Consider the following 24,515-nt stretch of genomic DNA (forward strand, 5'->3'; position numbering starts at 1 on the left):
TGCTTCATGCCTCTGTTGAAGCTGTTTAACATCTTCCTATCATGCTTAAAATAACATGCAAACTTCTGAATGATCTGTATGGCTTTACCAGCTGGTAAACAGATGAGACCTACTTCACATACTACATATTTTACTCATTTCCAGGGTGTTTGGTAGTGTTTAGTCTGTGCATCCATCACTGATGATAATTTTAGAATATTTTTATTTTTCCACAAACCTTCTGTCCTTCTCACTTAGGATCCTTTCAGACCATTTCTTCCAGTTCTAGACAGCCAGCCATCTACTTTGTATGTCTGTAGAGGCGCATCTTTCGAACATTTTCAGTAAGTGAAATCACACAGTTTGTGGGTTTTGTGCCTGACTTCTTTCACTTAACAGTGTTTTTCAGTCTTGTCCTAATTTTAGCATATATCAGTATTTCACTTACTTTTATTGGCAAATAATATCCGATTGATTAAATATGCTACTATTTTCATTCATTAATTGATAGAATTTTGGGTTGTGTCTATGTGTTGGTAATTGTGAATTATGCTGAGAAGAACACTCTAGTATAGTTTGTGTGAATATGTTTTTATTGTCATATGTGTAGCTTGTATTATTGCAGGATTAGAGGTTTTACTATTTGAGTGAATACTGGGTGTTTTCTGATGTGCTTGAACCATTTTGGTCCTTACTAGCAATGTACAAGCTTCTTCAGGGCTTGCCAGGATTTGTTACCTTCTCTTTGATTTTTTTTTAATCCATGTGGGTGTAAAATGACATCTCACTTTGGTTTCAGTTGTGTCCCTCTGTGGCTAATGATGCTAAGTGTCACTTGTGCTTATCGTGTAACTTGTACATCGTCTTTGGGAAAGTGGTCAAATATTTTCTCCAACTTAAAAAAAAATTAGACACATTTAAAATTTCAATTATAACTTTTATTTCTTAATTGTGTATCACAACATTTCCAGGCATACATCCACTTGATAATTTGTACTTTCTTCTACCCATTCTTGCCCTCCTTTGACCATTTCTAATTGGACTGCTTTTTGTTATTGGATTATAATCATGTACAATATATTATAGGCACATAGACTTTAGATGTCTGTACACTGACACAAGGGTCTCTCTCTCTGTGTGTATGTAGTGTGAAGTGTGTGTGAACATGTGCACACATGCCTGAGGAGTCCACAGGAAAACTTGGGTGCCATTCCTCAGACACCATTCACCTGATTATTTTGAAACATGGTGCTCATCAAGCAGGCTACCATAGATATCCTGCCTTCTTCAACGTAACCAGAAGTTGGATAACAAGCACACTGTCATACCCTGTATGTTTGTTTGTTTGTTTATTTTAAAATGGATTCTAGGGTTTTATTTCCTAATGTCATGCTTGAATGGCAAGCATTTACTGACTAAGCCATCTCGCCAGCCTTGACACATATTGCTCTTTCCTGTGTCAAATCAACAAAGCGTGATTTGATCCCTCGATGTAAGTGGCTCCTATGTTCTAGCTGACATTATTTTCCCATAACACTTATCTCTTACGTTAATCTGTGCTGTGTGTGCGCGTGTGTGAGTGTGTGTGTGTGTGTGTGTGTGTGTGTGTGTGTGTGTTTACTATGGATTTGAATCTGGCTTCTCAGTGGGGACATAGATACAGTGCTGTCCATTTCTGCGTGTCTATCACCCATCCCACGATGCTAGACTGCCAGACTGGAGAGTCTGGACCTCGGAGCAAGGGTCAGTCTCCAGGAGTTCTGATTGATTAACTAGGAAATTTGTAGGATTTTTGTGTTACAATTCCATTTTAATGGTGAAAAATGGATAATTTCTGATTGCTATAGCTGCGTATGTAGCATTCTATCAGTCTGTAGAACAGAATAAGGACAATTAGTAAATATCCTTGGTTGCATATTAATGAATATTCCCTCTATGTTCATACCCACTTTTCCTCTTTCTGTTTAATTAATCTACATTACTTTCTGAAGTGAGATGTGTGGTCATGACATTTCTGCACATGCATAATACTGTACCTTGATCAGATTCGTCCCCTTTTACCTTCACTATCCCTCCTCCTCCTTTTTTGTTCTTCGGTGTCCTTTTTCTGTCTTCCATTCTCTTGAAGAACATCTCCAGCCTGGAGCTGCTGTGAGTGGAGCACACACCACTGGACTCTGGAGTTCTCAACTGAACTGGACTCCATGGTCCTGGAGTCTGCTGAGTGTTTGCAGTGCAGTGCACCACGACTGTGTGTGCCACACAGCTCGTGCAGTACTCACTATTCTAAAATAAAGTTATGTTATAGTACCCCAGGACATGTGAAAGATACAGACATTAAGTGCATCTCTGAGACCATAGAGTACACGTTCCAGAATTAGATTCCATGTCAGGCTATTGTTACGGCCAAAGAATTCCTCATTCTAACTTTGCTGCCTCAGGCCAGGGTTCACAGTCTCTAGTCATAATGATGCAACCCCCAGATCACTTGCCAAGTCTTCTCTAGCTTACTGGTTTTGTGACAACTGCTACATTCCAGTGTTCTACTTGTTTTCTTATGTCCCATCCAATCTATAGTTGTTCTCATTGAACCAGAAAAGTTCATCTTCCCTAAGTGACTCTATCCTGGGGTCTGGGATTTGGTAAAAGACATATAAGTGATAGATTCCAACTGCCTCTTAGCCAGAGAAATCCAGCATGAAGGATGGTAATGCAGGGGGGTGGTGTATGGGGACTCTAACAGTACAGTGAATTAATTCACCATAAATTATGAACAGTGTCTATTCCTGAGAAGTTTGGTTCAGTGCCTGAGACATTGTTCATGTATAAGACTGGAAATCATCATTATCTCATTTGGAATCAGTGTACTGAAATAAATACATTTGTGTGTTTGTGTAAAAAAAAAAAAGTCTTTTTCTATTGTCCATTTGTTTTAATCCCCTGTTTTTCTGGAAATGCCCAATTTAGTTCTCTGAAGCATTCTAACACATAGTCACTCTTCCAGTTTTGTGAGGTGCAAAGTGTAGTGGTGTGATGCATATGTTTATCTGTTTGTTTTCATCTTAGTGTGTGTGAGAGAGAGATGCATGTGTGTACATGATGTGTGGTGAGGAGCATTCACTATGCACACACATTTTTAAGTCCTGAGGTTGAGATTGGATGTCTTCCTCTGTCCCTCTCCATTTTGTTGTTTGAGACAGTGTCTCAACTGAACCTGGAGCTCACTGTTTGTGTAGACTAACAAGTGAGCCTCCAAGACCTGCCTGTCTCTGCCTCTACAAGTCTAGGATGGCAGGCACATGTCACTGTACAACAATTCACATGTGTGTGCTATCACAACATCTTACCAGACCCTGCTTTTGTTGAGAAGTGGATATTAGTTTATTAGTAGATTGTCCATAATATTCTTTCCTAACTAGGTATAGTGCCTCCTTGTCTCTAATTCGTCCTCAAGAATCTAAGACAAACATTGTTATGAGTTTGAGGCCAGTCTAGACTAGTGTGTCCCAGGGCAGTTTGGGTTAAACAGTGAAATGTCTCAAGGCAAAGAAAAACTAAAAAGATCCTCTTTCCCTTTCCAGTATAGCATCAACAGAACAAGATAACTAACTTGAACTATGCATTTGTTCATCAAATTATCTAGTCTGAATGTATACCTTTTTTTTTCCCCAAATTTTGTTCATCCATTCATCATCAGCCCCCACTTTTGACATTTGTGAATACTGCTATTATGATTGTGGGTGTTCAAATCTTTGATTTTAATTCTCAGGGTATTCTCTCAAAAATGGAATTACTGGGTTCTGTGGTGGCTCTGAGTTACTTTTTTAAATTTTTATTTAAATTAAAAACAATCTTGTTTTGCATGTCAATCCCAGTTCCCTCTCCCTTCCCTCCTCCCCTGCTCCCCACTCTCCCCCTATCCCACCCTTTTTCTGCTCCCCAGGGAGGGTGAGGCCTTCCATGGAGGATCTTCAAAGTCTGTCACATTTGGAGCAGGGCCTAGGCCCTCCCTCATGTGTCTAGGCTGAGGGAGTATCCCTCTACGTGGAATGGGCTCCTAAAGTCGATTCTTATACTAGGGATAAATACTGACCCACTACCAGAGGCCCCGTAGACTGCCCAGTCCTCTTGACACCCACATTCAGGGGGTCTGAGTTGGTCTTATGCTGGTTTCCCAGCTATCAGACTGGGGTCCATGAGCTCCCCCTTGTACAGGTCAGCTGTTTCTGTGGGTTTCTCCAGCCTAGTCTTGACCATTTTGCTGTCTGAAACCTGATTCCAGGAATTTGTCTCAGTGTTCAGCTGTGGGTGTCTGTTTCTGCTTCTGTCAGTTACTGGATGAAGGAAGGCTCTAGGATGGTACATGAGGTAGTCATCAATCTCATTATAGGGGAAGGGCATTTAGGGTAGCCTCTCCACGATTGCTTACATTGTTAGTTGGGGTCATCCTTGTAGATATCTGCACATTTCGCTAGTGCCAGGTTTCTCTTTAGACCTATAATGACCCCCTCTATTATGGTATCTCATTTCTTGCTCTGCTGTATTCCTCCCCTGACTCAGTCTCCCTGCCCTCATGCCTTCCTCCCGCTCCTCTTCTCCTGCTCTTTCTCTTAACTCCCTCTCCCCTCCCCCATGCTCCCAATTTGCTTAGGAGATCTTGTCCCTTTCCTCTTCTGTAGGGGACCATGTATGTCTTTCTTAGGGTCCTACTTGTTTCCTAGCTTCTCTGGCGGTGTGGATTGTAGGCTGGTGATCCTTTGCTCTATGTCTAAAATCCATATATGAGTGAGTATGTTCCATGTTCCTCTTTTTGTGACTGGGTTACCTCACTCAGGATGGTTTCTTCTAGTTCCACCCATTTGCCTGCGGATTTCAAGATTCCATTTATTCTTTTTCCTTTGAGTAGTACTCCATTGTGTAAATGTACCACATTCTCTCCATCCATTCTTCAGTTGAGCGGCATCTAGGTTGCTTCCAGGTTCTAGCTATTACAAATAATGCTGCTATGAACATAGTTGAACAGATGTCCTTGTTGTATGAATGTACACCCTTTGAGTATATTCCTAAGAGAGGAATTTCTGAGTCTTGAGATAGAGTGATTCCCATTTTCCTGAGGAACCACCAATCTGATCTCCAAAGTTGCTGTATGAGTTTGCACTCCCACCAGCAGTGGAGTAGTGTTCCCCCTTCTCCACATCCTCTCTAGCATAAGCTGTCATTGGTGTTTTTTATGTTAGGTACTGAATGTATACCTTTATTTTCACCACTTTTGCACATGCTGTGGGAGCTTGCATGTTTTATCTGTACATACTTAATGCATTGATTTAATATATTATTTTCCTAACATACACACTGCTGAGAAAGTGGCCTTATTGCTGGAGTCTTCTTATCTTATTAAATAGCAGACTAGTCCTCATTCAAATGACTTCAGTCTGGCTAGACACCTGCTCCTGGAGGGGAGGTGGAGCTTCCCAGTCTGTGAAGAGCAGGTGGGGCTGGGAGAGGGCAGGTGAGCTTCTCACAGGGACACAGAGCTGTGAGTTCTAGATTACTTCAGCAAGGTGCTATGTTTTGAGCATTCTTGTAAGCTTGGAAAAACATGTCATATAAATTAGATCTTTAACACCAGGGATTCCAGCTGGGCATTGGTGGCACATGCCTTTAATCCCAGCACTCAGGAGGCAGATACAGGCTGATCTCTGTGAGTTCGAGGCCAGCCTGGTCTATAGAGCTAGTTCCAGGACAGGCTCCAAAGCAATACAGAGAAACCCTATCTCAACAAACAAAACAATAACAACAACAGAAAGGCTAGGGATTCCATATTTGGCGAATTTTATTTCTGCACACTTATTTTCAGAAAACTGTCATATGATAGAAAACCAAGAAGAATTAAACACATAGAATCATACAGCTGAATGAATAGTGGTTATGTTGGAGATGGGATAGAAGAGGAGTTGGTTAAAGGTCCAATTTCTGTTAGAATAGATGAAAAATTGATATATATATTTGGGGTAGCGTAGGTATGTTAAATAGCTTAATTCAGTAATCCATTTTATACCCATAAATGTAGATAGTTCTAATTTGTCAATATTAATAAAATATTTTTTTAAATGAAGAAAGTTAGAATCCCTCAGTATCTACCAACACTCACCATGCTGATTCAGCAAAGGTCCATTGGTTGATGAAGCAATTGGATAAATAACACAACCAGCATAACTTGTGCTGGACTGACATCTGGGCCATCACATTGTTGAAACATCCACATTTGTACATTCACCTCGTTATAATTCCTAAAGCCACATCAAGAGGGCATCAGTTAGTGTCCCTTTGCACCTTCGGCTCATGCCATTGTTTATCTTCATTCAAAATTTGTAGCATTATGACAACCCATTGAATAAATTATATTTTAAGGAACAGAGTTTCCATCATTTTAAAGTCTTTTATTCTTGCACCTTCTTTAAAATAATAACATGGCCAAAATCTGTTCATTTGCATATTCTCTCAAACTATATAACTTGATGTTTGCACTTCAGGGGCCCAGTTTTCATCAAACCAGGCAGATTGTTCTCCTCAGTCATCAATAAATGAGATTAAAACCTGCATCTCAAAGATCTTTATTTGACTATCCCTTTGATTTGAATGACATAGTCATCTTCCCTATCAGAGTGGCAGAATGTGCATCCTGCCATTTTCAGAAGACGAGTCTGCCAGGGTTTTCTTCTCCAGAAGGTATAAGTTGGTGGCTACCACATAATGGAATTCTGTACGTGGAGCATCTGTTACACAGATATTAAGTGAATTCACTATTTGTGATATTATTATCCTCTTATATATACATGAGATTGATAGTTTCCATCCTTTCAGTAGGACAGCAGAACCAAATAACTCAGAAGGAACATTGATATCTTTGAAATCTTTCTCATGTATTTACCAAACCCACATGCATGGAGCCCTACTCTCTGAGCTTTATTGGAGTTCTGGTGCGTTTGTTCATGTCCAGGACAATCTTCCCAGTCCTGGAGAGATCAATGCTGAAGCACTTGCTTTCTGCTTAGTGGTAGCCTGCTGTTTTGAGAGCCAATTTCTATTTCCTTACGAACACACACCAAGAAGATGTCTCACTCTAATTTCTCTTATTACTCCTCTCTTTCTAACAGTGTTGCAAAATGTCCTGGCCAGGGCTCTGACACTGAGCTATCTACATGAAAGGCAATTCAAATATATTTTTCAGTAAATGAAAAACAGGTGTTTGCAAAATCCAAGAGATCTCTAGTATAATATATACTTCAAAATGGTGATAATCAATACAGAACACATCTCACGTGAGTGTGTATCAGACATGTACTATGCCATTGAGAAGAATTTACTAGGTTGTTAATTCCTTGGATGTCTCAAGGAATTTGTATCATTGCTTGGTATTTTAATCTGTCTTAATTTTATAATTTGTAATTAACTTATTCCCATGTTTTATTTGCTTTTTTAAAAGTTTAAATATTGTGCAGTTTTTGATTTATAATTTGCAAGTTTATGTTTGATAGTCCCACCTGTAATGAAACACATAGTTATTGTTTGTTTCTTGATATGAGTGACTTTATCTGAAGGGAAGGACAAGTTCAATAGTCTATAAAGAGTCTTTCAGGATGTGCTTTAATGTTGGGACAGAACATTCAGTTTGTATCCATTCCTTCCCATCATGAGGTATTAATGCTAGAGCAAACAAATGGCTCTGAAAAAAAGAGGAGGTAACTATCTGTTCCATATGGGCATTGTTAGTCTTTGGGTTTAGGTGCTCTTTGGTGTGTTTAGTAATGAATAGTTAAGGCTGTGGTTCACAAAGTGCAGTCGCCAGGGACCAGCATTAGCAGCACACATTCTCAGGTCAGGTCCCCTCTCGGACTGTGGTCCTTTGGGCTGCATCAAGCCTATCCATAACTCTGATGCAGGCCAATGCTTGAGGACCACTGCCCCATTCCTTTGTTATCAGTATAGCCTGTGGACCAACAGCAGCACCTGCTGCTGTGTAAGTGCTATATGATGTCACATATGTGTCACATGTGTGTCGACACAAGGTCCGGCCTATGAGCAAGATACCTAGGTGGTCTCCATACATATGAAAGCCCAAGGGTCACTATTTATAATCTTGAACTTTCCAGTAAGAGAGGATCTTTCATTCAGAGGCATTTGGAATGTGTTTAAGTAAATCTCTATGCTCCTTTACTGTTTGTCTAGCCCCTTAGTTACCCCCGAGTTAAAAGGCAGAAGAGATTTATAAACTTCTTCTCTAAACTGTTCAAATTATATAAGGGCACACTGTTCCTACATCATGTGATGGAGAGAACTATAATTTAAACTATAGTTAAAAGAGCTATAATATAAGTGGTAAATCTGTTATAGCCTGTACACATATGTATACATAGACACATATATGTATGTGCATAGTGTGTGTGTGTGTGTGTGTGTGTGTGTGTGTGTGTGTTCTGTGTAGCAATGCTGTAGTATAGAATGATGATCTAGACAGAGACAAAGCCAGGATTTTCAAGTCTCTGAATTTTTGAATTGGCTTTGTAGTTATAAAGCTATACCAGGTGTCTTTTTCTCCTAATTTCTTTTTCTGCTGATGAATTTAATTTTCAGTGTCATAACTATTTTAAGGAAATATTTTTATGAGTGAAGGAAACTGCACAAATTAGAGGCTATTTGCTTTTTATTACAGTAGGGGCTTTTGCCATGCTGTGGTACTAAAGAAGAAATGACACAAAGCTTTTGAGGGTGCAGTGAAGTTCATCTCCTTCCAAGGCTTTTCCTGTTGTATGTTTGTCAGTGATAAACCCTGTTTCCAGTCAAAAGAAGTCATTGATCAAATGAAACCTTATTTGTCAAAAATAATTTTATCATGGAAACATATGAACAGGAAAGGATTAAAACATCCTTTGGAAATCTTTGCCACACCCCCATATGTAAATAGGTCTGTCACTCCTGTGTTTGTCCACAGCTCCAGCTCCAGATGAACCAGGGTAGTGTGTGGTGGCAGGAACAGCTGACTCATTAGTAGAGAGCAGTGAAAGGTAATTAACCCTGGGAAAAGTACAGCTGCCATGCGGGCTGTTCCTTTTTGTAGGATCTGATTAGAAATTAGTGTTAAACCACTGATTCTTTTTTAAAAGACTGTCATTGAGAATTCATTTTCTCTCTCAGGTGTGTCCCTAGAAAAGGTTCTCCAAAGTACTTATGTGTAAAGGTCTCAGATACAAATAATGTTTTCTCTTACTAGTAGACACCTGTTTTCCTTGTTGTAGGATAGTCTTTAAAATAACATTTCTGACTATTGAATGTGGTACTGCCCAGACTTGTATTCTGATACTGTTTACCTATCACTCTAATGCAGTTGTCCTCAACCTTCCTAATGCTGTGACACTTTAACCATAACATTACTTTCTTTGCTACCCATAACTGTAATTTTAATTAATTGTAATATAAAATTATAATAAAAAATTTCTGGAGATAGAGGTTTTCAGGGGAGTCACAACCCATAGGTTGAGAGCCACTGTTCTAAAATAGTGTTTTATGCAGTTAATAAACTGTAGATAATTTATATTTAATTAACTGTTCTCTTTTCTTCTTTCCATGTTTTCTCTGATGATGCTTCAATCGTAGCAATGGCAACTCTCTGGTTCAAATACAGTAGCTTCTAGGGAAGGTAAGTAGTGCCTATTTAAAATTAAAATTCCCTCCAAAATATCTTTCAAATGTCAGTGTCCTTCAAATATACATAAGAACTTAAGAAACTTGATTTTAGAGAATCAATAAAGATGTTGGTATTTGTTAATATCAGTACTAAGATTTGTGGCATCACATATGTGATAATGAGGGGCTCTAGTACTAAAATTTTAAGAATTCACATAGGTGACTAGAGATTGTCTCCCTCCCAAAGATGTATCTGAAGTTGGTGAATGTGTTACCTTGCATAACGAAAGGTATAAGAGTCAGTTAGGGACTGTGAGGTGGGAAGAATTTCCCAGACTATGGAGGAAGAGCCAACTATCTGTGGTTCTTACGAAAAGGACAGTATAAAAAATGAGGGAGCTAAAGCTGGATAATGACTCAATCAGATCACCCTCTCTAGCTCTGAAGAGGAGGGGACTTAGTCAAGGAAAGTGTCAGCACTGACTGCGAGGCAAGAGTGACTTGCAGAGTCATCCAGCAGCTCCATGTTGTCAAGGATATGGAACTGGACTCTATTAAGCAAGCTGAGTGAGAAAATAAATAGTCCCTTATAGTGTAACCTGACTTCGGTTCACACTGATGAGACCATAAGAAGACCCCAGACCTCCACAACTATAAAATAAAAGTAAGTCTGGTTTATTAAAGCTACTGTTTATGAATATTTGTCAAAGAAATAAAAGAGAAATAAAAGAATAAGCCAACCACTAGGTAGGATATATTTTACAGGTAATAATATAAATCCTAGAAAGACTATTCTGTTTCTGAATTAAACAAAATCTTGAAAGGCCAAAATTAATTGTCTAAAATTATTTATTTGGGTATGTAAATTATAATTATTGATACTTAGTGTTTATATCTCCCATTTTGTAACACTCCTCCCTTCCAAAAATGCTACGTATCATGTTTTTGTAAATGCAGTAGTTGTGTTACTGAAAAAGCAAAGGAATGCATGTTTTATTTACTCCTTCAATGAACATGAGTTAACATGAGTTTGGGTCAGAGTAATGGAATATCAGAGGGAACAAAAGCCCAGGTCTCTGCTGCAGAAGTTCAATTTATACACGAAAGCAGAGGTTGCCATTTATTCTACTTGTCACCTGTATGACACAGAAGCTGGTAGTAATCTTGACCGTCCTACCTTTGTGTGTAAATTGGTGGTAATATGGAATTCCTGTAGGCATGTCATGATGATGATAAAGGAACTTTGAGCAGTGCCGTGCCTATGAAACTCGTGTTTCCTGATAAAACTCCAGTAAAGATAAGAGATATTTGCTTAGTAAATTCTATCTCCCTTCACTGTTGATAGACACATTTGTCTTTCCTTCTGGAAATGGTTAGTTCCATTTTCCTTTGCAATATCAAACTCATCAGTTTTGAATATGTAGTATATGCCACTTAAAGTAAAATGTAGGTGGCCCATCCCATGGTCAGGACTTTGTGGTAAATTTTGAATGAGAAAAAGGATACTCTAAAGGAATGAGGTTTTCATAGATCTTAAATGGATCAGCAGTCTTCCTAGTCCAGTCATTTCCCCAGATCTGGCTAACTGTATTTCATTTCATATTTGGCATTTATTTCTCAAGAAAAGCCAATTTAAAATTGTGTAATTTTTCATTTTAATGAAGTAAAAGTCAACATTGGGTAAAAATCAGGCATAGATCAATCACAATTTATACATTGTGTTGGGTAGGGAGACTCAGAACTCTAACCCCAGTATTTGTGAATCTGAGGTCATCTAGAATATCTGGAATGTACAGCAAGACATTATCTCAACAAACAAGCAAACCCTGTCAATTTTATTTTTTTAAGCTGGTAGAACAGAACCCAACTGACTAAACCTGTAATATCCCGTATGCGGAGTGTCTGGGATTTATTTAAATCAGTTAATAAGCTATAATCTCAAAAATCTGAAAATGATTATGTTGGGCTTATTTCAGCTCAACAGTAATGTATTGAGCACATCCATAGCCATAAGGTGGTTTCTAGGGGCACATCTCTCCATCCATGGTCCTACCAGAGCCTAGGTAAAAACAGAAAAACATGAGTTAATGGAGTGCAAGGCAACCTAATTGTCATCAAAATTCTCTTGGAGTACAGGATTCTGGGGAATGGTGTCTACTGTGAGTGGAGGCAGATTTTGCTTTTCTCATCCTGAAGGGGGGTGCTTCTTGGAAAGTTACATATTAAATGAGCAAATTAAAGGCATTTAATTTCAGCTAGTTAATTTAACCATCTGCTGTCTTTGACCCTTTCATAACTGCATAAAAAATGTAGTTTTAATGTATTGACCATGCCAGTTTGACCATTGGCATCCTTTCAATTTGTTTTTTAGACCCCTTTCCTATTTTATTCAGGGTTCTCTAAACATCTACAGAGTCACAGTCATCTAGAAGTTGTCTAGGCCCCACTCATGTCCGCTGGGCTCCTCTGGCCTCTTCTATCTAAGAATGTTCTACATTATATTGGGATCTTTGACTTGCCTGTTTGTTCTGTCGAGGGCAAGAGTTGTGCCTTAAATATTTTTATACCCATTATTTTCCATGGAGCAATATGTATATTTTGTTGCCCAGTAACTGTTTTTTGAACCATTAATAGTATATTTTAGAAGATACTCATTTGAAAATTATATTAGATTCTTGTTTATATATAATTAAAGTCTAAGGATTATTTTTTCCAAAATCCATTCACTCATTGGCCTCAACAACTGAGAGTCATGCCATTTCCTTTTTAAACTTAGTAGATTCTCCCATTCCATTTTCATCATCAGATAATGAAGACAAACAGCTATAGTTTTTATTTTAATTCATATTTAAAGAATATTGTGAAGATGTTAATTAAAACCAAACAGTTATTGTTGAGAAAACTAGCAGCCTGGTTGAAAATATTCTAAAGAACCTCTTGACAGTAGTAAGGAAAGTGGCAAATGTCCAAGGATATCAAAAATATTGTGTGACCATCAATCTAATAAAATGGCCTAAAGAGAGAAAATTCCCTCTGCATAGTGAAAAGCCTTATTTTTTTTAATCAACAAGTGTTCTATGAACTCCATTAAAAGTGTTTTGACATTATAAGGATGTTCAGTATAGATTTACTCAAAATAACACATTTAGTTGTAACAGAAGCTTTGAAGTTAAGTGGTTAGTGTAATAAAACATGGTTTCCATAGTTACCACAGGAGAACAGAGAGTAACTTTTATTTCTTTGGAAGCCAGGAAGGGGCTTTAAAGAAAAGATTATGCAAACAGACCTGGGAGGGTTTATTATTCATGCCTTCACATCTGATTGGGTTTTTTAAATAAAGAAACTCTTGATAATATAAGAAATTAGAGTGTTTCCACTAAAATCTAAGGTGGTACATTAAGAAATATCAGCCTTCCTGTTCTCTGGGCATTGTAAACTCAACAATGAGTCAGAGGAAAGATTGCTTAGCAGACAACTGTCAGATACATTTTTATCCACAGTACTTTGTTGATAAGCCATGTTGGTGTTGGTGAATGCCTGCTGAGCATAGTAACTCATTGCATGGCTGATCAGGGGCCACAGGCAACTTTATTGTTCACTATCAGATGTATCCTGTTGGAATATGTATGGAAGGGAACTTAAAATCCATATTAGTAAAGATATCTTCAGTGCTAGCATCATTGTTAGAGTTTAGATATGTTCTTTCAGAGTGTTGGTGGAGCTCTGTCACACTGTCCTCTGCTGCATCTAACCCAAGGACATTTGCACAGTTGCCACTTGAGACACAGAATGACATGATTTCTAGACTCAAACTTCAGCTCACCAGTCTTTAAAGCAGTTGTGATTAACAGGACTTTTGCAAAGTTTCTATGTAGTTACAAGGACAATTTCAATCTTCTGTCATTTTTTTGCATTAGCTATGATTATGCTTTTACCACAAAAATGCATTTGTTTTAAAGGTAACAATACAGACTGGGAGAATAGCTTATGTTTCATCTATATTTATCAGCATTCACTGTACATTTGTGTCTTCATTACCAGGAAATATTAAGGGACATTGTGCCATCTATTCCTGTTTACAGTTTATTATGCAGAGATAGGAAACACTTAGCATGTAAAATGAATGTAGAAATTATTCCTGGATAGAAACACGGACATTTCCCACTCGTTGGCTCTTTCTCCTCCATCACCGGATCAGAGTGTAATTGTCAGTAATCAGGCCTGCTTGCTGCTGATAAAACCACTCTGAATGCTAGCAGCCTTCTTTGTGTGATGACTCAATTATTCCAGAAGTGCCTCATCAAATCTGCCCCATCAGCTGGGCTAATAAATAAGGAGAAGAAACTGGCCCCCCAAAGCAAATTATAAATCCATTTGCATTAACCATTTCTCTGGTCCATGATCTAGGCAGAAATAAGCATGGCAGATTGTGTTAAGCTTATTTGAATATGTTTATAATGTTTACAGCATGCAACTTTTTTTCCCACAAGGTGTTGGAATTATCAGTCATGAATGGCATCTAAATGCAGTTATGTTAATTACCACATGGCTTTAAGTATCTTTGAGGGCTATTTTGTTACTTAAATCAGGTAAAAGTTAAATCATCTTAAGGGAGAAAAAGAAGTCTTATATAAAGTGTTGGAATTGCTTCAGACTTTATGGAGAAGATACTGTGATATTTTTAAGCGATTGGAAGGACAAATATCAATACTAGAATGCGTACTTGTGTAAATGTAATTGTTTTGCCTGTGTGACAGTGGAAGTCACAGTTATTTCAGTCCTCTCCATTACTTCAGCCTCTAAGCAAAAATGACCTATTCCGAAAGCAAATCAGAGTTGCTGTAGAATTCCTTGCACTTAAGATTTTTGAAATATTCTGTAGGACAAGATTCAAAGGCTGAACAAATCACTTGAATGTCAACTAAATCCTTTGATGGTCATTAATACATTGGTTGATAAGTTTTACTTTATTCTTTAAAAATGAGTAATTGTATTGAAGTTTGGTTTATAATTGAGCTTTAGTGATAAGTCGGGGAAGCATAAAGTATTAAAAGTTGATGAGGAAAGGCAATTTGATACATAGTACAAAATAATTCACCTGATTGAATATCCAATAATTACAATTGGAAACATCCTTCAGAAACCTAAATGATCCTACTTTCTCACTTTGCAGTAGGACCTGTTTTTCCTGCTGAATAAGCCAAGCTTACAGAATCTCCTTGTCCTGCTCCCACTGGGATCATACATCTGACTGTAGTCTGGTTGTGACAAAAAAAAAAAAAAAAAAAAAAAAAAAAAAAAAAAAAGAAAAGAAAAAAAGCTTATGAACAAGAAGTGCTTGTATTTGCCTAAAGAACTTAAATAAAAGTCATACTTGCATCCATTTATTCCAGAAAACGAAGCATATTCTCTACTACCAACCTGGAGAGCTCAGCAGAAGAAATATATTTTTAACAACAAAAATATTACAAGGCAACAACATACTCACAAAATTTAATGCATCATTTCCTAATAGAGAATTTCATGCTTTAATGGACAAAAGCTACTCTAAGACTCCTTGACTAGAACTTCCAAAAAAAAAAAATCTAAACCAAACAAACAAATGAGACATGAACAGAAATAAATCTCAAAAGGAATTATCAGAAGTAAAATGACAAATGGAAACTGAAGAATTCCATTGTGCTTGCTGTTAGCCAATATATATATGTATATAGTTATGATAGTATGAGACACTAAACATGTATTTATATGTACATGATATAGTAGAGAATTATTTACAAAATTTGGCTATAACTTAAATCATTATATAAAATAAGTCTTAAAGTTTAGAACCGCAAAGAACTTGTATTATAATTCCCAAGAATGTACAAGTTAAAGTTCATCACTTTTTTCATTCCAGAAGGTGAATAATCTGTGAAGCTGTTAAAGGTTAAACAGTGGGTGAGAGAGTAAAACTGTTAGAAGTTATAGAAGCAGGACCTCAAGAAGTAGTGACACACAAGAAAATATTCTGGTATTGTTATGTGGACTTGCTAAGGAAATAAATTCAAGTGGTCTTTGGAGACTATTTGAACTTTGCAGGCCTCTGAGAGGACTGTTGGTTTTGCCCTTCTTGACTAGACCAAGCAGAATGGTTTCACTGGTGGGCAAACCCTACAAGAATATTGGCAGTATTGATGAGCTTCTGTTAATTACATGGCACCGATGGTGGTAGTGAGATCATGTTCGAACACATTGATTAGGTAGTGATATCATGATAGTTAGAACACATTGATGATGTTCTTGAGGTCATGATAGCACATATTGATGATGGTGGTGAGATCATGTGAGAACATGTTGATGATGGTGGTGAGGTCATGTTAAAACAAATTGAAGGTGATAGATCATGTTAGAACACATTGATGATGGTGGTAATATCTTGATAGAACACATTGATGATGGTGTTGAGATCATGATAAAAACACATTGAGGGTGGAGATGAGATCATGTTAAAACACATTGAGGGTGGTGGTGAGATTATGTGACTTAGAACACATAGATGGCGGTGGTGAGGTCATGATAGTTAGAATACATTCATGGTGGTAGTAAATTAATGTTAGACCACGGTGATGGTGATGGTGACATCATGTTTGTTATATCAGATTGGCAAATAGTGGTGAGTTCATGTTACAAGTTGTGCATGGTACACACATTGAATGACAAATTCATTTGCTCCTTCACCAAACTTTTCACCTTACATTTAGTTTTGGAAGATTTAATAAATATTCCATTGGAACTATAAATAAACCTACAGTTCTTGGCCTGGGGGGGGTCACAGATGATATATTGATCAATTCACTTTGTACATTCCTCTAAAAGAACAAAGCACAGTCTCAAATGTTGCAGGATCCTTTTCTTTGAAATAATATATCAGATTTGTCATATTGCATCATAGATTTGAGCAGAACTGTCTTTTCAAAAGCAGGTACTCATCCGTGAAGCAGTGTTAAGGACTGACATCTATTTTCAGAAAGACAGCAAATGGAGTACTTGATGTTGACTCCACAGAGCTAAGACATCTGAGCACCTGAGTCATTAATTAAAAAGATATCCTGTAGCCCATTGCCTGCCATACCTTGGTTGCCATGTAGTTTCACCTTTTGGGGTTGCTGTTTCAGGAACGTAGGGGCTTCTGTGAAAGTAAGTGGTGCTTGGTGAAGCATCCAGGCCTGAGGGTGACTGTCTTAACAGTGTATATTCCCCATGGGCTATTATGCATTTAAGTTGGGAAAAGGTGATTTTTTTTTTCTCTTAAAGAACATGCAAAACAGCTAAAGAATGGCAAATAATAATTGTTAAAACAAAAAAGTGGCATTTAATAAAAATGGGGTTTTAAAGGTATCTTCTTGTCATAGTGCCTATGTGGGAAGAGACGAACCCAGATTGCAGTGGGAGGCTCCTGTTTGATTATGATGGACATCCCAAGAGGAGCTGGGAGGAACTGTAGTGACCAGCTCAGGGGTGGCACCCTGAGAGGCCCTGCTTCCCATTTGTGTCTCACTGCCCCCACACCCTGGGCCTTTGCATGTCAGATCATATTCCTAAACTTATCTTTCTCAGCACCCTCTGCACACTTCTCAGGCAGATCTCAGCTGTGCTACCTCCATTCTAGTCTCCAGGGAGGGAAGCCACAGCAGATGGGGTTAGGGCAGAGGGCTGACGCATCTGACAGCAAACGGCTATGCCGCTGAGTCGAAGCTGTGAGCATCAGGAAGCTCCTTCTCCCAGGAGACCCAACTAACCACTGAAGAAAGTTGAAAATGAGCCCTTTGAGAAACGCTATTAAAAGTAGTAAAAAATTGCAATTGTGCAGATGACGTGCTGCTGTGTGCTTATTCGGATGCTAATGAGTTTGACATTAGGGAACTCAGAGGCTTTACAGCTACTCCCTTATGTGATTCAGTTCTTTATTGGCAATCTTTGAGAAAATAAATGGAAAATGTATTGCTAATAAATACATAACACGATAGGGCATTAGACAGAAAGCCATTACTTTCAGGATTTAGAAAGAGCTTTGTTCACCAGTATGACTGCTTCCAGGGTCTTTTGTTTTAGGTTGGTGTGTGGCAAACAAAGGGAACTAGGCAGGTGGAAAGCTCCAGAACTCTTGCTGAACCAAGAGTGCAGCAGAATGAGCCAAAAGCATTTTTTTATTTGGTAAGTTGTGATCAAATAGAAAGTAAGACTTCCCAAGCTGCAGCGCTCCCTTTCCATTCTCCTACGTGGGCAATAGTCTGCCCTGTGTGAGAATTTGCTGCCTGCTTCTGCACAGCCACAGTTGTGACTTGAGTTGCAAAAGCATGATTGGTGTCAGGTCAAAGCCTGCAAGGAGGCAGCTGTGACTCAGAGGCCACTGCTTCAGTACACATGAGAGGTGAAAAGCCAGCCTTAGAAGTCCCCTGTAAGGAAGGTTGGGAGCTTGTGTCTCAGAACTGCTAGAAGTAAACATGTAACCATGGACATGTGCCCGTGATGTTAGTACAGCAGGGCCCTCTCTAGGATGCTGAGTGCATTACATTGGCTTCCAGTGTTGTTTTGTTTGTGGTTTCTGTTTGTTTGTTTGGTTGGTTTTTGGTTTGTTTTCCCCCATCCTGAAACCAAATAGAGGGGATGCAGCATTGTGCGTGGTGACTTGATGGTAAAATAAACCAAAAGCAAATTACTTCCTTGAAAAGCAAGTTCCAACACTGGCCATGGGATTAATTGCATCTTCTGCTGGCCTCTTTCAGAACAGATCTAAGTAACACAGGCTTCGTTGTGTCTTTTGCAACATCATCACTAGAGCTCGTTGCAAATAGTTCCCTAACTTTTTCTTTCTGATGTTTAAGATGGATGATGATGATGATGATGATGATAGTAATAATAGGAATGGGGATAGAGCTCTGGTAAAATGCTTGTCTGTCATGCATAAGCTCCTCGCTTCAACCCTTAATGCCATAAGAAGAATTAGAATTATTAGTAATAATATTTGTAGTATAACAGTTTCATTGTAATGTGACCAACCAAATTATAGGCAAAAGGTGCCAATGTGCCCTCTGTTGTTCACGAAAGTTCATTTAAATAAGTGTTTTTCTTGTCCAGTCTGATATGCTTTCTTTCTTTTACTTTTTCTCTCACTAGGATGAATTTCAAGATTTTCCAGTAAATTGAACCAAAATATTGGCAGACAGGTTACCTGAAGAAAGGATGGTATGAGCTCAATTTTATTATTAAACAATAGAATATATTGAAAGAAAAGCAACTTGATTAAAGAATTTGTATAAAGGCTCTCCTGTCAGTGGTCACCTATGTGGATTTGTATTGAAATTCATTGTTGTCTTTGAGTTTGGAATTGGGACTGTTTTGAGTACAACAGTCAACTGTCTTAAATTGCTAAGCAACTGAGGTTATAAACCTTTGCGTATCTAGTTAATTGTGTCTGCCCTTACAGAAAGGTTCATGGCTAAAATAAATTTATGGATCTAGTGTGAGTTCATTTGTATTAAAAATTAGTTAGCTTAAAGGTACTTTACAAATATGATCTTAAAATATTCAGGATGACTTTGAGGGCTAGTTCCTACAAACACTGAAAAGTGAAGATTTGGTTTTCCTTGGGAAAAGGTCTATTTGAAACAATATGTCTTCTGAAGGAATTATTTTCTAAAATTTGCATATTTTGCAGCAGATAATTCTCAAAATATGAGCCAGGAAAAACGTGAAAGGCCTTTTATGTGTTGCTGCCTTAAGTTTTGTTTAAATAGGGCATACTTTTTAAATACCCAAAACTCCAAAAACATAAAACTGGCAATGCTCTTGCTCCTCCTCCCATGTCACAAAGCTGTGACTCTAAGAGAGGCCATGATGAAGCAACTAATAGAAATCTTTGGCATACATCTGTTACCTGTGGGAATAATAGAACTATTTGCTGCAGACATTTGGCAAAAGGATGCAAACATATGGCTTTGGTTTACATTCAGGATTGCCAGTTGTATAAAGTTTCTGGATAGACTCACAACAGTGGCAGCAACTCGAAGTCAGAAAGACAATGTAAATAAAGTCTCCACTATAGTGTTTTCCAAGCATGTCTCAGATCTAAACTATTTCCTCTTGCTGCTGCATTTCTCAGGGACCCTAGAAAATTCCATTTGGAATTTGAGTAACATGCTCAAGTATAGTCCTTGGATAGAGCTGTGGCCCAGAAAACTATTCTTAGTGTGAGTCTGCTACCTCCTTCAGGTTTTCTGTTTGTAGGGTTATTAAAAAGGACTAAGAGAGACAAGAGGAATCATAAATCTGAACTAGACATGCCATTGAACCTGTCAGCTTTCTATACAGAATCAAAAACCATACAGAAATAAGGCACATAGATATGGAGAAGTAGAATCAAGAATAGGGTGCCTTAAGCAAGTGAGAATTAGAAAAACATAAATGTGTCGCCATTGGTGGGAGCTTTAAGAAAGCATTTTGTTAAACTTTACATTAAGAAGGTTGACACTAAACATGCTTCTTTTCTTCCTGAACAATCGGAAAATACATGAAAAGGAGAAGGGTAATAGTAGAGAGAACAGAGAAATATTCTAGCCCAGTATTTCTCACCACAAGTCAGCATTCTCCTTTACACAGCTAATTTCTTCAAAATTCTCTATATTTAAAGTAGATGCCTAGCCCGCCACTTTGGACTGACCCACAGCTATGTTTAGAACAGGCCAGTATCACTAAAGGAAAGGACACTTAATATTGGGCTCTTTGTCCTCAAGCTGGACACATTTCATTCTGATAGACTAGTGTCATCTAGTCATTTCATTTACTTGACTTTCAGGCCTTTTCCAGTTTCTTAGATTTCCCTTCATTATTTTTCTAAATCTCACTTCTGATAAGGAGCTATCCTTTAGGGAAACACAGGATCTCAAGGTGAGGAATCCAAGGCCTCCCTGTACAGCCTCTGTGCATCTCCATTTTGCCATGAGTTTCTCAGGGTTGAAAGAACATACTATAGGCTGGGGCTATAGGTCATAACAAAGGCACCTGCCTAGCAAATGCAAGGCCCCAAGTTCAAACCGTACTACCACCATGATAGATAGATAGATAGATAGATAGATAGATAGATAGATAGATAGATCTCACAAGAATGATATAATATTACATAATGTAATAAAATAAAATATTGCCATTTCAAACATGCCAGGATAGAAACACAGTGAACTTTGGTTAAGAAGTAAAAAGAAATTAAAGCACAATTTGATTGATAAAAATTCTTTTTGTACAAATATGAGTATGTGAGTTCAATTCCCAATATCCATGTAAAAAGCCAGGGATAGTGGTGTGCACTCATAAACCCAGGACGGGACAGATGAAAACAGGAGGGCTCCTGGAACTCATTAGTCTTCCAGTCTGTGTGTATCTGGGAGCCCCAGATCACTGTCTCAAAAAATTAGATGGATCCCTCCCGAGGAATGACTCTGAAGGTTGACTTTGGACTCACATGCACGCCCATCCACACACCCAGCTACACTCTCCACGTGCCAGAACTTCTCCCCCACAAACAAAGCACACAAATAAAAATGACAACTTTAAAAGAAGGGAAATGATTGAACACATTAGAAGGATTCCTCAAATTAAAAGTCACCATTTGAAGTCGATATCAATACAATGTTAACTGTGTACGAGTTTTCAGAAATTACCCTAAAACAGAATTATTATATTGACCTTCCTGTGCGTTGCGAACCTGCCCTTCCCCTAAGAACAAGACACTATGAATCTGCCTTACCATTACTGCATAGATCTTTGTTGAGGATAAAACAAAATACAAGTGAGGTTGAGTTGTGTTTGTCTCTCAGAAGACACTCTGGGACTTTCTTTCATCCCCAAAGTTGGTTTCAGATGTTTGCACTGGAGTGTTGAGGTAGAAATATGGTTTTTACCTTTGATATAATAAGCTCCAGTTAGAAGAGATAGATGGTCAGGTACAGTAACTAGGAAATTGTTCATACATCTCTGTATAGATCTGTAATCTCTCAATAGTCACCTAAATAGCTTTCCTTCTGTGGTTATTTTTATTCTGAATTGTATATCAGTTAATTCTACTTCGTTTTTATCCTTTATGAAATGTTTATTGACTTTATTTTATTAATGTTTTTTCCACTTTCAGATTGTTGTTATATTTATTTGACTACCCAGATTACACCAGTAAGCCTTTTGCAAATAATTTCCCATGTTGCTTTATTATGTTAGACTTTTAACAAGAACTACCTTCTTCTTTTTGCTCTAATACTGTGCATACTACATGTGAACACATTACACTTAACTCTTCCTGGTTTGTTTGTTGAAACAATGTTTCACTGTGTATCCATGCCAACCTGGAACCTGCTATGTAAACCATACTAGCTGGCCTCAAACTCACTAGATCCCTGTCTCTGCCTCTCATGTACTGGAATTAAAGGTGTGTGCCATCATATCTAGCAAATTCATGTTAATATAGTTTCAGATTAAGAATAATACCTATGGTAAATTAGAATTCCTTGTAGGCATCTCAGACATATCTTCTATTTTTTCTGCATAAATAATAAAGTGGGATATACAAAAGCTGTATATAATCCACAGGACAGGTTTTCACAATAAATTTTGTGTTTTGAAAAAACTTTCATAAGTTTTACAATGTTAACTAAAATCGTTTCAATACCATTTGGTACCTGAACAAAAAGATAACCAAATATCACTTTTCAGTAAGGGGAAAACAGTCTCTAAGAACTATAATTTTCAAGATTGTATGACATATTATTTAGGCCATTTTTTCCTGACTATGTAGCAATCGAATGCCTCCTTTATAATCTAGGAACAAATGGATAGGATGGTAACCTCTTCCACCCCAAGTTTTCAGCCATGCACAGCAGAGTGGTCTCTGCGCCCTAAATGGTATGACTGGAGCAAGTCAACCACCTTACACCCTAGTAAGAGTTTTCACTCTAGGGAGACTACCTGTGTTCCTTTGCCGGGTTTCAAGAGCTCTGCAAATAATCCAAATGAAAAACATTTAAAAGTTCTAGACAGCAAAGACTAGGGGTGTGTTTGTGTGTGTGTGTGTGTGTGTGTGTGTGTGTGTGTGTGTGTGTGTGTGTCTGTCTGTCTGTCTGTGTGTGTGTTTCACGCTGTTTTATGCTGTTGAGCTCTGCCATGGTCCAGTAACATCTGACTTTGAATTAGGATGGGAGAAGAAGGCTATTTCACAGATGTTAGAACTCCCCACCAAAGGAAATGCTTATGTACTTTAAGTTTCTGATATTACTACTCCCCACATAACAGACCCTGAACTTACCACTGCTCTTGAGGGTGAAGGCGAGGACATTGAGATAGATAGCCTATAAATTATAGCCTTGTTCTGTTGCATGCCCATATCTGGCCCACAAGTTCAACTTCAAAACTTACTAACACTTATATAGGCTATATATGTTACACCAAAAAAAGAAAGAAGGAAGGGAGGGAGGGAGGGAGGGAGGGAGGGAGGGAGGGAGGGAGAGAGAAAGAAGAAAAATGTTGCTTAACAAAATAGATATTAGATGAGATTTTAAGACCAGTTAAGGAGTGTTGATGCATTTCCCCCAGTGGCAGTAGTGAAGAGATGGATGTGTAGGGTAGCTACAAGACCCAGAGCCAGGGCTGGCTCCTCAGAGTTCCTAGAAAAAAGACTGCATTTTAGTTTGTTTCTGAAACTTTTGTGTGTGTCTTCGAGAACTCTTGGCTGTCTGTGTTCTGGTTTTGGTAAAGAACTTCATGGAATTCAACTATCCCTCATGTTGGGGCATTTTTTTTTTTAGAGTGGCTAGGGAAGGTTAATAGTACCTGTGTTGCTGAATAATAGACTTGCATTATGTGCATGCTTGCCCATGAGAATAGCTTCCTCAGAAATATGTGATGCGTTTCATCATGGTAACCCTCACATGCTACTGATCTCTCTTAATCTAGTTATTTGTGTAGCACACAGAGCTACGTTTGCATGAGCTGAGCCACTTTATATGCAGCAGAGATCCTCTAGGGAGGAGGGGGATTTCACAATGCGGTACGTGCCGTCCTGAGTAAACCAAGCCCTTTTAATCCTAGGCATCTGTCATAAACTCATATGGTTTCATAAGAAAGAAAATCAACAGGAAAAAACCACCTCTGTTTTATTGTTGTTTTCTCTTATTGTGTACTTTTAAAATATTTATAACAATGAAACATTTTATTTAGACTAAAGCGGCTGCTGTTCAGCCAAAGCCGTGAACACTTTTTGTTTGCTAATTTAAAAAGCGGTTCAATGATTGGTTTATTATTATGAAGCAATGACAAAAGAGTTCTGGTGGGTTTAATAGTTTTAGCTTACAAGAGCTGTTGTTAATTTCATCTGTAGTGTTGCAGGTGAAAAAAATGCACAATGGATAAATAGTCTATATTGGTTTAACTGAACATAATATATAGTGTGTTCTGGAGTTGTTTGTCTCAATAGACTATAGTAATCAAAAGTAATGAACCTATTATGTGCAGGACCTTGGAGAGCGTCGAATGGCAGTAAAAGTGTGGCACATAAAAGGTTTATTAAAGGAAATTAAAGTCCATCATTGCCACACCTGCTCCCCTATTATAAGTCCATGGCAGGTCAGTGCCTTCAATCACAACCTAGACTCAGAGAGTGGAGCCTCACTCCCATTACCATGGCAGTCACATTGCCGCTGCTCACGGCAGGACTTGCGGATGGGAGCCACAGAGCATTTCTGCTGCCTGTCTCTTGTTTTCCACAAGCAAAATACCTTATTTCTATTTAAGAGTTCTAAAACCACGCAGAAGTGAATTAAACTAAGAGT

At 38.1% G+C, this 24,515-nt stretch overlaps 1 protein-coding gene across 1 annotated transcript in view; it reads left to right on the forward strand.

Moving 5' to 3' along the window:
- The first annotated feature begins 8,880 nt into the window (after positions 1-8,880).
- The window catches only part of St18 (ST18 C2H2C-type zinc finger transcription factor), a 111,268-nt gene continuing 95,633 nt past the window's right edge, over positions 8,881-24,515 (forward strand). Inside the window, exons 1-3 of the mRNA XM_051197874.1 lie at positions 8,881-9,044; positions 9,634-9,676; positions 18,823-18,891. Coding sequence (XP_051053831.1) covers positions 18,889-18,891 — 3 coding nt within the window. The 5' untranslated portion in view covers positions 8,881-9,044; positions 9,634-9,676; positions 18,823-18,888. The remainder of the gene's footprint in view (positions 9,045-9,633; positions 9,677-18,822; positions 18,892-24,515) is intronic.

The sequence above is a fragment of the Phodopus roborovskii genome, unplaced genomic scaffold, assembly GCF_943737965.1.
Source record: "Phodopus roborovskii unplaced genomic scaffold, PHOROB, whole genome shotgun sequence".
NCBI lineage: Eukaryota > Metazoa > Chordata > Mammalia > Rodentia > Cricetidae > Phodopus > Phodopus roborovskii.